This window comes from Capra hircus, chromosome 5, assembly GCF_001704415.2.
Source record: "Capra hircus breed San Clemente chromosome 5, ASM170441v1, whole genome shotgun sequence".
In the NCBI taxonomy this organism is placed as follows: domain Eukaryota; kingdom Metazoa; phylum Chordata; class Mammalia; order Artiodactyla; family Bovidae; genus Capra; species Capra hircus.
Genome location: NC_030812.1, coordinates 61,653,025 through 61,668,058, shown reverse-complemented (window position 1 = coordinate 61,668,058; position 15,034 = coordinate 61,653,025). Strand labels below are relative to the sequence as shown.

Genomic DNA, 15,034 nt, shown 5'->3' with positions numbered 1-15,034 from the left:
CCTCCTTGTGTGCATGGGGTTCTGGCTCTTGGGGACCACAGTCTATACATCGCCTGGTACTGCTGCTCCAGTGACCCAGCGGTTCCTCCTGAACATGTAAGCGCTGCTGCTGCTGCTGCTGATGAGTCGCTTCAGTCGTGTCCGACTCTGTGCGACCCCATGGACGGCAGCCCACCAGGCTTCCCTGTCCCTGGGATTCTCCAGGCAAGAACACTGGAGTGGGTTGCCATTTCCTTCTCCAATGCATGAAAGTGAACAGTGAAAGGGAAGTCGCTCAGTCGTGTCCGACTTTGCGACCCCATGGACTGCAGCCCACCAGGCTCCTCCATCCATGGGATTTTCCAGGCAAGAGTACTGGAGTGGGGTGCCGTTGCCTTCTCCAAAACGCTCGCTAACCAGTGCTTTTTCATGTTCAGAAGTGGCCATCTCCGCTCTTTTATCAAAAGAAACAAATTTAGGATAACCAGCTGCATTCTTTATTCTTGAAGATGTTTTAGAAGAACTGCACCAGCCTCTTGCTTTCATGTGTATGTGAACTGTTTGTAGGAGGCCTTTCCTTACATTCACATCCCAATGTATGTATACATATTTATAAGTATGTGCCTTCTTCAGAGCTGTTGAGATAAGGGAAAGTAAATGTAATCACATATATCTTATGTATGTTTGGGTAGCCCATCTCTAATATTTGTTAGAATTATTGAAAGTGAAACCTGAAAATAACAATTGTCATTTAAAATCATTTTAGTTTTTCATTAAGTGATCTGAAGAAATAGAAAACAATGTTTGTTAATATTCAATCTAAATTTACAAGCAGGTAGGTGGGAGTTGTTCCTAATAGAAAAGATTTAAAAGCTTCTATTAAAAAATCAATTAAGTCCTCATTTAAAAATTTTTTTAAAGAATAAGATAAGGCTTGGAAAATACCATACCTTCCTGTTCATGTTAGAGAGCTAGATCCTAATCATAGCTTTTAATTATTTACTGACATCCTAACAAAACTTTTCCTTAGGAAGAAAGTAAGAATATAAATAATGTTTCCCCTTTGTATTCTCAGAACACATAGAATATGTGATATCTTCAGTTTCCTAACAAAACTTTTCCTTAAGAAGAAAGTAAGAATATAAACAGTGTCTCCCCTTTGTATTCTCAGAATACAATAGAATATGTGATATCTTCAGTTTCCATTTTGGGGAATAGGACGTTACACGATATGATGTTTTCGAATTAGATATCTGGTGCACATGAACTAAAACCATGCAGTTTTACCACCTTTTGAAATAATGAAAAGATTAATAGCTGCATTTTGGAATCTACCATCCAATAAACATCTATCATGGAATTTTGCAAATTTTTTTCCGCATTATAACTAAATTCAGTTAGTGGCTTATACTTTTCAGCCGGTGGTATGAAACATTTAATTTAATTACATTATATTGAGTATGGCCCAATTATAATCCTTCAAACTCAGCAGGCTGAGAATTTCTAGTTGGCAGTTGGTAAATACCTATTAAGCAGAATCAATTCCCTGTTTAAAACTTTAATCTCAAATTATGTTTTTCCTTCGTATTAGAAGATTAAGTTTTATTTGAGTTGGAGGGATAGCTAATAATGTACATTTTCTTCTGTTTAATTATGTCCTAAGGGAACAAATACATACATAAATGCCAAGTAAACAAGGTTTTAAGCCATGACCAAATTCTTGAACTATTAAGATCATTTAATACATGAACCTAAAGGAAAGGTTTTCCTCTAAGTATTTTAAGCTATAAAGAAGTAGCCTGAAGATATTTAGTAAGAGTGCCTTGAATCACTGTAATTTCTCTTCTGCAATTACTTAAGCCCTTTAAAGAGTACTGCCAGTCACTAATAGTTTACAACGTGACAGACTTCTGTGATTTTATTTTGTTATTCTAATTAAACATTATTGCCTCATAGTAACCCATGTTTTGCTAAACATAAGACTTTATTATAAACCGTTATTTCAGATAAAAGACTTTTTAAGTCTGTTTGATTTTTAGTTAATATTTGATAAGCATTTTTAACTGGGAGATTATTAATTTTTTAAATTTACCTTAAGAAATACAGATAATATCTGGATATAAATTTATTGCTTAATAGGACCTAATACTGGGCTTCACAATTGGAATTATTTTATATGTGAGGCAAACCCCTCCCATATTTTTCTCTCTACTGCTCCTGCATGTTATCACCATCTACCTGTCTCCCCCATAGTTCATTCCTGCTATAATTCGGCCTCCAAAAGGACAGAGATCTAAGGCACCCTTGCTCTCTAAGTTCTTTTGCTTTACTGTCCTTCAAGGAGATGAAGCTGAATCCCACCCCAGGGCAGGCCACATCTGCCCTTTACAATAGTGTAATGAGGAGTCCATCCATTCCCACTGAATTAATTCCAAAGAGAAAAATCAACACCTACAAACGGAGTCTTCTAAATACTCTTATATATAAGGTTAAGAAATAATAATAATAAGTTGATGAGTTTCCAGGAAGAAAAGAAAATTGTTTCCTTATCAATTCAATTTTAAGAACACTTTTCCGTCTGTTTGAAAACGAATTTCTGGAAATAGCACTCAGTATGACAAAATTCAGTTTCTATTTCCAGAAAGGCAGATTCAGTCCCTGTAGGGAATTTTTAAAATATTTGGTCTGGAGCATAGTTTCTGGGCCACAAAGAAAATAAGGATTCTGTTTCTCTTCCCTATAATTATCTTCCCCCATTGCATGTCGGGGAAGCTTGTCAGAGCACTCCAGATTCGGAGCAGGTGGTTTGGGATTTCTGGACAAAGTGGAGTCATAGGAGAGCAGATGATGGCGCTGCCTAAGCAGATGAAATGGACGCACCACTAGATTCTTCAAATGCTTACCAAATAAGAGATCGAGGTCATTTCCAGACTGACGTGCTATGTGCTGTTATTCCCAAAATGGCTGCTCTGACTTCTGTGGATGATGTAAATATTTGGATCAGCATTCTGCTTTAAGTGTATGTGGAACTCACGTTGAAATTTAATTATAAAAGTGCCTGAGTTAATTCAGCAATTAGAGAATGAGTTTGCATATGATTTGCATGCTTAACGTACAAACACCTGAAATGTCCCCATAGTCCCAGCTTCATCCCACCCATTCCCACCCCCAGCCCTCCCCCATCCCTTGACCCGCAACCCATGGTACCCCCAGCTCCTGCCATGTCTGTTCAGGCTTTTCTGAAAACTGCCTGTTGAGCTTGGCCAAGGTGAACCTCAGCTAAACGATGACAGGGCTAATGCTGAAGACTGGATGCTTGGTTTGCGTTGCCGCATCAGCACACACTGGATCCAAGGATCTCCTGAGGTCAACCACCTCCCTTTGTATCATTCCACGAAGTTGCGTGCAAACTTCTGTTGTTGCGTTAACAGTGTTACCTGTGACTTAAGTGTACAACACCTGTTTGCTGTGTTGTTGTTGCTTTATCAAGGGAGGGGGGAGACCAGTGGTGTCATTTAATGGGGGAGATGAGAGGATGATTTGCTGGATGTGGGAAGAACTTTGAATTAAGAGCTCACTGTTGCATGTTTCCAGAGTTTTTAACTGTTATCATTTAAAGGTTATTATAGTCACCTTTGAAATAATATTGAAATTCACATATTCTGCATTTTAAATTTTATGCTAGTCTTTTTAAGAGCAAATCACAGTCAGTTGAAATAAAGATCCAAACATTTAAGAGAGAAGGAAAAGAAAAGATCAAAATAGCAAGTCAGAGGAAAACTTAATTAGTTGCAACTAGTTACTGTTTTTACAAAATAAAAATCCATATAAACAAAGAGAAAACTTAAGAATGATTCAGGGATGGGTCATAAAATGAAGGATTTTTGCTTAAAAATGCTTAAGTAAATAAACCAGATAAAGTCTTAATGATATCAACAGATGGAAGATGGGAGAACCGAGCCCTGTGCAAGTAAATTAGCAACTGGAACAAAGCTAACAAGCAGAGTAGCTCAGAGAGAGGAGCTGGGGGTTCTGACCAGTCACACACTCCAGTGAGAAGCCAAGGAAATAACATGAGGCTCATTTTTCTCTTCCCGTGGTTGGGATTGACAGATCTCAAAGAGAAAATTTCAGGCTCTCTGCCTCACGAAATGGCCCGTGCATTCCTAAGGGGCTCTGGAATTCTTCTGTTTTTAAAACCAGTTAGAAATTTGACTTTATAGGCACTCACACTAAACCATTACAGTAATGAAACATGTTGAGGTTAACCTCGTGGAAAATGGTCATTAAAATGATGGGATGTCCTTCTGCCTTAAGCCTGTCTTAGTGGGCTCAGGTACTGTGTGATATACCGTCACATGGACTGTGCTTGTACTTGTGATCAGGCTCCACAAGTACATACACAAGCACATATGACCAAACCTGGTATTTAAATATTTATTCTTCATTCATGCTTTAGGTTTTCTGAGGGAGGTGTTTGAGTATATCCAAGACAATCACGGTGGCGTTATATTGATACAAATGAATTCAGAGGAGGGAAACTAGCTATCATCCACCAGTACATTTTCTTCTGAAATTTTGTCTAGTATCACGCCTACCATATTTTCTCTCCAGAGATACAGAATTTTTCAAAGTACATGGTACATGTCCTCATCAGGAACTGAAATTTATAAACCGGTGTATTGTGAATGCATTTCAAACTAAAAATTTCGAACAGTCAAGTTTAAAAACAGAAAAGTCTTTCAAAGATCATATGTTCTTTTCTGTTGGAACAGAAAATTATGACTTAGTAAATCATTTATGAATATCTTCATGTTTAATTTTAAGAGTACTTGGCTTAGGCTGTCATTCTAAAAATAGAGTAAATCAACTTCTTTCATACCTCAAAAGTTAACTCAGCTTTGGGAGACAGGATGCTAGGACATATAAAACCATGATAAACATATAATACACCCAAATGCATTTGCACCTTTATGGCACACAGGTTTAAGATGAACTCAGGCGAGCTATAGTGCATGAACTTAGCCTATTACTCATGCTACCTCTAGAATAAATGTGATTTTCAGACAGGAGACTGGGGAGAACCTTCCATTACCTTGCGACCTCCAAACGAAGCCACAGCCTCAACTCCAGTGCAGTACTGGCAACATCACCCGGAAAAGCTCATCTTCCAGTCATGTGATTACAAGGCTTTTGTAAGTTACCCAGAACTGAGTGCTTGGGTACCAGCAGGAATAGAGGGTACATTTCTAGCTTGTTTGCTTTTATATTCAGTATCCCCAGACATCCATCACTGAAATTTCTAAAATGTTTTCCCCTTCTCTTTTTTTCTTAAAGAAGCCTTCTTCAAAGGCTACTTGGAAATTCCAAACAAATATAACTTTATAACCCTTTTAATCTTGTAAGCTTAAGGTCTGTTTTGCCTTCTTCATATTAATCGTATTTTAAATTAAATGGGATAAATTGCTATCTTAAAATGGAAATGACTGTAAATAGAGCACATATAGGCATTTCCCCATAACTCACCAGTTATCTCAAAACATTGGGTCTACAGCTTTATGTAAATACCAGATTCTTTTCATTGTCATCATTTGGATTATATTACTAGGCCTTTTTTTTTTTAGATAGGAGAGGGAATCAGGCTTAGCTGAGATTGTGAGTGATATAAGCAGGTAAATGTTCAAAAGATACCATCAGTTTAGGGGCAGGTGGTTGTCATGACTATAGCAGGGAAAGTGGCTGAACCCTCAGCAGAACACTGAAACTGTCTTTCTTAAAAATGAATGTTTTAATTAGGACAAAGTTTCCTGATAACTTAAAAGATGAGAATTTCATATTTTCAAAAATAAGATAATGAAAAACATCAGAAAGAAGATAAGGATTTCACCACAATCATCATCGTTAGTTTATGAAGATGTAAAGGCCCTAATTATCTCACAGCAGCTCAGTCTTCATTTTGTGCCCTCTTGCACCTCTTTAACTGCTTATGTCTTGAAGCACTGGACTTATTTCAGTCGTAATCTCCCCCCAGACTGTAAGACTGCCGTTCCTCCTTCTTCCTCCAAGACCCAGACGCCAGATCCCTGAGCCTTTTTGAGCATGCCTTCTTGGAAGCCTTTGACTGAACCCTCTGCTATTGTGCCTGTGCACAAACTCTTCAAGTCTGAAATCTCCTGGGTCTAAAAGACTGATTCCCAGCCCAGTTTTTGCAGAGTGCCAGGGTCTCCTCAGTCACGTCCAGAAAACAATCATTTTAATACACTCTTTTAAAAAGACATATTGAGCTGTTTCTTTTCTCTCTTTTTTTGAAGGAAAGTAGAGAAAAATGACAGATGGAAAGAACCCTATTGAAGTTTCAAAAGGTTGTGTGTGTGCGTGCTAAGTAACATCTGACTCTTTGTGACTCTCTGGACTGTAGCTCGCCAGGCTCCTCTGTCCATGACATTCTCCCAGAAAGAATGCTGGAGTGGGTTGCCATGCCCTCCTCCAGGGAGTCTTCCTGAACCAGAGATCGAACCTGAGTCTCGTATCTCCTGCACTGGCAGGGAGGTTCTTTACCACTAGCGCCACCTGGGAAGCCCCTTTCAAAAGGTTCAAGGAGAGTCAATTGATAGGAAGGCAAAATAGACATTTTGCTAAAAACTTTTTGCCCCCAGCCAGAACTTGGAGTGTGTGTGACCATCTGTACTAAGGCAGCATTGGAGCCTATCACCTAACAGCAAAGTGATTGGTGATTCCTGGAAGGAGATACTGCCATCCTTCTCCTGCCCTGTTCAGCCCCTCCAGTGTCAGTTTGCACCAAGGAACTCAGCTCCCTGGGCTGTGGAACAACTGAGAATGGCATTCTGCCTCCCTGCATACTTCCAGCCCATTCTCAGGTGGATCAACCACCAGGCACGAAACTGAGAATGAAAAAGGTCCAAAACTTTTTCTCTGCCTAAAAGCAGCCGAACATTAATTACCTATGCAGCCAACTAAGTCCAAATGGGCTGTATGTTGCTTCGCTTCTCAGCTGTCTCATACAAGCCTGTAATTACATAGATAGTGATGTGATTTATTTTTGCAGACATTGCTGCCTCAAAAAAAAAGGGAAAACATTTTTAGATGGCCCCATTTTGCAGTTAAATATGATCTGAAAGATGGCTTCTTTAGAAACTACTGCAGTTTTATTATAAAGAGCAATTTACAGCTTTCAGAACTGTGGTTAATTCTGCTACATTCTCTGTATACATCATTTATTTGTTAGAATTAGTTACTGTTAGTTTTTAAAAGTTGTGCAGCAGCCTACAACCAGGAAAGCTGGCCAGTAGTACTTTTACAATCTGCTTTTAAATTGCTACTCATATTTATGTTCTGTTTTTCATAAATCATTGATTTATTTCTTTTTTTGTATTTCAGTATTTAGGTTCTATGCTGATAAAAGAGCTCAGGGGGACAGAATCAACCCAAGATGCTTGTGCAAAAATGCGGGTAAATTTGCCAAACGATTTTATTTCTTGTCACTGAAATACTAAACACTGGGTATGGATACAAATTGCTGCTTCTCAAATTACTATTTTCTTCATCTGTTGTCTACTGAATCACACTGGTGTTATATAAAAAGGTGTTTGGGTTTTGTTCGTGTTTATGCCACTGTGCTTTGATTTGATGTCTATTGGATACAGTTAGTATTATTTTTAAAGATTTAAAGTAATTTTATATACATTGATCATCTCCAGATTTGGAGAAAAATGACCTTTAGTTTACTATGAAAAAAATATTTTACGCACCCACATGGCAGTCTGAGAATACTTACTGACAAGACTGCCAACTAACTAAAAATTAACAAACGCAGGAATATTGAGAGCATGTTATATAAAGCTAATATGCCTTAGGAGCTTCTTATTCGTTTTTTTAAAATAAGAAAACCATACAACTCCACATTGAATCATGTAAGGACACAATCTTGACAGAAATGGCAATTCCAAATGTCTGTGATTGGTGGCTGCTGGGTTCCAAGGACCCTGTATTAGTCGAACCAATTCTCCCTGAGAGAGATCCAGTGAGCTTCTTCTTTCATGTGTCCCTTATTCTTCCTCCATAGCAGATGTGTAGAAGCCATGGTGATATCTGACTGATGATACAAAGCAAGAATAATCGGACTTAATCCACATAGCAACTAACCAGTCAAGTTTGAGATCATTAGCAAGTGAAACCCTAACTTCTGTTTATCATTTATTTTATACAAACAGCTTTGGTGGGAAATACTGAAAAGCATGTAACTTAACAGTCATTGCTCATGGAACACTAAACATGTATGAATCTTCATGACATTGATGTCTCTGTATGTAATGGCTGATTTGATATTTTGATAGTAGCAGAAAGACTGAAACAGTTGTCCTTCTGTTTGATGTAGGTGTGTAGGTATAGTATACTTAAATTGTCAGGACCAAGGAATCTTTATTCCAGGTACTGTGTTTAGATTTAAAAAAAAAAAAAATCCCTGATATGTGCAGGAGCTCCAGGTTCTAGTTCTGTTGTTGCTTGCTTGCCTTAGGGGTCACTTTATAGTCATAATAATAACTGGTAAATTGACTGAGTAGTTACAATGTGCCAATCTTCTGTGCTGAATACCTTGAGTGTTTGCTCATCTAATCTTTACCACAAAGCTATGAGATTAATACTGTTGTTATCCCCATTTTGTAGATGAAGAAACTGATTAAATAACTTTCCCAAGATCAGACAGTGAATAACTTGCCAATCTGGGACTGGGTCTGTCTGACTCCAGAGCCCAAGCTTTTAACTACTACATTCCCCTGCTTTTCCTGGGCTTCATTTTCTTAGGAAATAAGAACACTGGACTAGATCCCATTAGGGTTCTTCCGGGTTTTATAATTCTGGAAAACTTGTATTCTAATTATCTGTCAAAGAACAATAAGAAAATGGGAAAGGTTTTCAATCATTAAGCCTCGATAATTTTAGAGCCATTCATGAACATGTCGAGGAAATTAATTTGGCATCTCTGATTTAATACTATTAACTCAGTTATCTGAATCCAGCTACTTCGATGCAGTAATGAGCATAAATAGCACATAGAGCACATAGCGCCATCTAAAATACACCAGATTTAAATTTCAGTCAATTTCTTGAAATTAAGTGGATCTGAAATTCCATTTGGACAGCAATATCAAAACCATTTAATAGTCTCAGTGGAGAATAATTTAGTTAAATACTTGTCTGTTGCTTAAAATGAAAAAGCCATCTATTTAGAAGCCATTCTTCTGTTTTTTAGGGTGTTTTTCCAGTTTGCTGCCCTTGGTGTTTGTTTTGAGTAGTTTACATGAAAATAAAGAACTTCATTGCTACTTGGGATATCACAGACCCTTATTTCCCATCTTGATTAAATTAATATCAGTCTTTGACAGAGTAGCTAAAGTTGCACTCACTGGGTTCATCAGAGCCTTTAAACACCAGAAGTGCAAATTTGATCTGCTATCTGGGACTACTGAATTGTGAACTAGAGCTCTCACTGACTGAAAATGCTGTGGATCTCAGTTTGCAGTTAATGTTCAGTTTGAACCTCCAGTTACTGTTCTCTCTGTTTTCAATATGGTGACATTTCAGCCAAAAGTCCCAGTAGAATCAGATCTCCCTAGGGGAAGTATGTTAGGGCAGGGGTCCTTAACCTCTGGCATCTAATGCCTGGTGATCTGAGGTGGAGCTGATGTAATAATAATAAAAATAAAGTGCCTTGGGCTTCCCAGGTGGCACTGGTGATAAAGAATCTGCCTGTTAAGGCAGAAGACATAAGAGACATGGATTCAATCCTTGGGTCGGGAAGATCCCCTAGAGGAGGGCATGGCAACCCACTCCAGTATTCTTGCCTGAAGAATCCTATGGACTGAGGAGACTGGTGGGCTACAGTCCATGTGGTCACAAAGAGTCAGACATGACTCAGCTACTGAGCACGTACACACACACTACCCCTCACATGTGCCAATTAAACATTTATTTTTTTTCAATTAAACATTTATTGCCCTGAGTTTTAAAATATCTGAAAAGGTGGATCATTTATGTTGATAAAGAAATAGTTTTAGGGTAGTTTTAGGAACCCTTAAAGAGTCTATAGGATTCAGTCAGTTCAGTCACTCAGTCGTGTCTGACTCTTTGCAACCCCATGAATCACAGCACACGAGGCCTCCCTGTCCATCACCAATACCCGGAATCTACCCAAACTCATGTGCATCAGGTCGGTGATGCCATCCAGCCATCTCATCCTCTGTCGTCCCCTTCTCCTCCTGCCCCCAATCCCTCCCAGCACCAGGGTCTTTTCCAATGAGTCAACTCTTCGCATGAGGTAGTCAAAGTATTGGAGTTTCAGCTTTAGCATCAGTCCTTCCAAAGAATACCCAGGACTGATCTCTTTTAGGATGGACTGGTTGGGTCTCCTTGCAGTCCAAGGGACTCTCAAGAGTCTTCTGCAACACCACAGTTCAAAAGCATCAGTGCTCAGCTTTCTTCACAGTCCAACTCTCACATCTATACATGACCACTGGAAAAACCATAGCCTTGACTAGATGGACCTTAGTCGGCAAAGTAATGTCTCTGCTTTTGAATATGCTATCTAGGTTGGTCATAACTTTCCTTTCAAGGAGGAAGCATCTTTTAATTTCCTGGCTGCAGTCACCATCTGCAGTGATTTTGGAGCCCAAAAATTAAAGTCTGACAGTTTCCACTGTTTCCCCATCTATTTGCCATGAAGTGATGGGACCAGATGCCATGATCTTCGTTTTCTGAATGTTGAGCTTTAAGCCAACTTTTTCACTCTCCTCTTTCACTTTCATCAAGAGGCTTTTTAGTTCCTCTTCACTTTCTGCCATAAGGGTGATGTCATCTGCGTATCTGAGGTGATTGATATTTCTCCTGGCAATCTTGATTCCAGCTTGTGCTTCTTCCAGCCCAGCGTTTCTCATGATGTACTCTGCATATAAATGAAATAAGTAGGGTGACAAGCCTCAGACACAGCCTTGACGGACTCCTTTTCCTATTTGGAACCAGTCTGTTGTTCCATGTCCAGTTCTAACTGTTGCTTCCTGACCTGCATACAGGTTTCTCAAGAGGCAGGTTAGGTGGTCTGGTATTCCCATCTCTTTCAGAATTTTCCACAGTTTATTGTGATCCACACAGTCAAAGGCTTTGGCATAGTCAATTAAGCAGAAATAGGTGTTTTTCTGGAACTCTCTTGCTTTTTCGATGATCCAGCGGTGCCAACTAAATTAAACCATTTAGGTACAGACATATGTAGTAATTTGGGGTACATTCCAGTGTGCTAACGTAAATAAAAATTTTAGGAGATTTTTTTAAATTGCATACTTATCAACTGTAAATTTTTTTCCCCATAACACTTACTTCAGCACGTTCACTTTGCCCTAGCAGAAACCAAGCGCAGTCTTCCCTTCTCAGAAACACTTGGAGTGTTTGATAGTCATAACTGGTTAATTTCTAAGTTTATCTAAGCTTATTTATTCATCTCTAAGATCCCCTCAGTCCTGCTGCTGCTGCTAAGTCGCTTCAGTCCTGTCCGACTCTGTGCGACCCCATAGACGGCAGCCCACCAGGCTCCCCCATCCCTGAGATTCTCCAGGCAAGAACACTGGAGTGGGTTGCCATTTCCTTCTCCAATGCATGAAAATGAAAAGTGAAAGTGAAGTTGCTCAGTTGTGTCCGGCTCTTAGCGACCCCATGGACTGCAGCCCGCCAGGCTCCTCCACTCATGGGATTTTCCAGGCAAGAGTACTAGAGTGGGTTGCCATTGCCTAAAGCAATAATTCTACATTGCTCTCCTAGTGTTTTATTATACACCTATTATTTCAATTAAAAATATATCATAGTTAACTAGTGGTGTTAAAGAACCCGCCTGCCAGTGCAGGAGACAGAAGGGACACGAGTTCAATCCTTGGATTGGGAAGATTCCCAGGAAGAGAGCACAGCAACTCACTCCAGTTTTATCTGGAGAATCCCATAGTCAGATGAGCCTGACAGCTCATAGAGTCAGACACAGCTGAAGCAATTCCACACACACACACACACACACACACACACACATTTATCAGGTTTCCCACAGCCCCCGCCCCAGATCTAAACCCTAAATAATGCCCATCTTAAAATTACCTTTTAAATTGTTTATTGGGGAAGAATCAATAGAAACTTGCAGGAAACCCTGGTCATTTTTAAAGTAAAATTGCCTTTTTAAAAAATAAAGGCCTACAAAACTATCTTAGGAAGAATGATTTCTATGAATTATTTTGCACTTCAGTGGTACAACTTAGCTGCTTATTTCCTTTCCCATGACAGCTTTACAGACATGTCTATTTAAAATTAAAATTTTAAGACCTATCTTAATAATACGTGAGAAGCTGTAACAGATCTCTGAACACATTCATTTGGTACTGCCTTTATGTTTCTGGTTGGGTTTTCCAGCTAAATGTATGCTCAGAGACAGAGTCTTCATTCTGAAAGGACTCCTGAGAGGAATCCTGGCTCTGTGGTCCTGAATATGTGCTCCCCTAACATGTTACACAGAGAGCAGGGAACGTTCCCTCTGTCACACCTCACATCACACTACGTAACATCTGGCTGTCCCTGCCCCATGCCCCACAGAAGGCAGTAACCATGTATACTGTCTCCCCAAGGCCTGCTGTGTAACAGCTGCCTTAGGAGATGGTCGTGATGATTCCATAAAAGAATGCCTCTGAAGGGTCTAGTTCAGTAAAATCTTAAAACACATAGACCTCTTCCTCCAAATGTTTGAGAAATAAGTAAATTGATGGTTAGATTTGTGCTGGAATGTTTCATTTGTTTTTCCTCACCTCTGATGCCAGTACCGCAGCCTTTGCCCCAGTTTTCTGTGTGTTAATACACAGTATTAAAGAGAGTATTCAAACACCTAGGAACCCTGCACTCTTCTGTCCAGTTTTGTTTTTTAAATGTATTTATTTTATTACCTGGCTGCACGGGCCTTAGTTGTGATGTAGGGGAACTAGTTCCTTGACCAGGGATTGAACGCAGGCCCCCTGTACTGGGAGCATGGAGTCTTAGCCACGGGACCACCAGGGAAGTTTCTTCTGTCCAATTTTTAAAGGTCATTGCCAAAAGGGAGAAGGAAAACAAAAGGGCACTGTGGATATTATATGTAATTTTCATTTTATATTTAGGGGAGGTAATTTGTTTCTGAACTGATTGGGAGTTGCCTGTTTTAAATGATGTGTCCACAGACTGAACTTTGTAAAGCAATAGATTCTTTTGGCCTTTCAGTTCTCTTTGGTATGAGTAGCTGCCACTTCAAAGATTCTAAGTACAGAGTTTGGTAAAATGAGGGATTTGTTCTGACCACATGAGGTTCCACTATTCCATTTTCCTCCCTAGACTTACTCATGCCCTATTCCCCAACCCTGAATTTTGTCCCAGGGTATATGTATTAGTAATATACAGCACTCTCACTTCCCTAATTAAATATGCCATTAGGAACACATCTGCTCCTGTAAGAGGTAGGCCATTTTATTCAATTTAGTACTCTGAAATCTGACTTTCTCTAATCCCATATTTGAGGGTTAGAATTGTTCATTGGTGTATGTGTTCAAGGAAATTTCCCTTAAAAAAAAAAAAAAAGGAAATATCTGTTCTCAACTACGATAAGGTAGAAACCAGCCTTTCTGATGTAAGAATGGAAATATTTTTAAATTATTTTTAAGTCAGCAATAAGAAAATCTTCCAGTGTGTTTAGATTTTGGAACCTCTGTTTTCCAAAGGGCTTAGTTTCACAATCCATTCAGGCTTCTTGTTGAGTCTGTACCCTTTAATTTATATGATTTCCAAACTTTCAATCTGGAAGCAATTCTAAAGTTGAATTTTCAAATATATAGATTCCCAAATAATTGTCTGTGCCTTGGTTGAATCGTGAAGACCATCTTTTTTCCTATGGTTGCAAGGAAAGAAGTGAACGGCAGAGAATGGACTGGAAAGCTTGAAAAAGGTAGATTTTAGAATCAGATGGAAATGTTAAATTAAGAGTCCTCTTTCCTTAGGAGACACTCAAACAGAAGTCATGTTATAGATATATATATAATTTTATTTATTTTTTGACTGTGCTGGGTCTTCATTGCTGCAAGGGCTTTCTCCAGTTGTGGTGTGTGGGGACTACTCTCTAGCTGTGGTGTGAGAGCGCCTCATTCTGGTGGCTTCTCTTGTTGTAGGCCTTGTTTAGGGCCCTCGGTCTTCCGAAGCTGTGGCTTCCAGGCTCCAGAGCACCGGCTCAGCAGTCGTGGCGCGTGGTCTTCGTTGCCCCATGGCGTGTGGGATCTTCCTGGAAACAGGGGTCGATGCCATGTCCCCTGCTTTGGCAGGGGGATTCTTTACCACTGAGCCACCAGGGAAGCCCCAGAAGTCATGTTTAGTCCTGCACTCATAAAAATCCCTTCTGTGAGGAATTATTTTCAGAAATACCTTCAGGGACTACATCTCAGAAAACAGGCTGGGGGACAAAAAAAAACTATAAACAACTGCTTTTTAAAAAGTTTCTGTTGCCCAAGTTTCAGGGGAGAATCAAATTTTGTCTTTCTCTCTCTCAGAAGTCCCGCACAAGGCAGGTATGTGGTGTGTGTTGTTGGTGTGTGTGTATTAAAATAGTAATACACACACACAAACAGTCGCGCTTCTAACCCTGTTGCCAAGCTTTCCTGGGTACTTCTTGCTTTGTGAGTCTTGTCCTTTCTTAGGGGTCTATCCCAGTGGCAAACTAAACCACCCAAGCACCTTATCCCAGATCATCTTCATACCCCAGATCTCTTTATTTTTCATTTTTGTTTTTATTACTCTTGTTACTGGATTTTCTCCCATGTAACACCCTCGTTGCTCCACATCGCTAGAAGATTTTGTGCGCCTCTTCTGTCTTTAATTTCCACTTGTCTGAAGCTCTTTCTAAACATGGTGAGTCAGTTGTCTTTGATTCAGACATGCTGCTCTGCTGAATTTTCATTGGTGCAGCCATTTCACTGCCATCCTAGCATGTTGGCCCAGA

At 39.5% G+C, this 15,034-nt stretch overlaps 1 protein-coding gene across 16 annotated transcripts in view; it reads left to right on the top strand.

Moving 5' to 3' along the window:
* ANKS1B (ankyrin repeat and sterile alpha motif domain containing 1B) overlaps positions 1–15,034 on the top strand; it is a 1,150,317-nt gene that overhangs the window by 1,077,850 nt on the left and 57,433 nt on the right. For all 16 annotated transcript variants that reach the window (XM_013964004.2, XM_005680489.3, XM_005680491.3 and 13 more), the window contains 2 exons: positions 5,046–5,174; positions 7,378–7,449. In XM_013964004.2, coding sequence (XP_013819458.1) covers positions 5,046–5,174; positions 7,378–7,449 — 201 coding nt within the window. The remainder of the gene's footprint in view (positions 1–5,045; positions 5,175–7,377; positions 7,450–15,034) is intronic.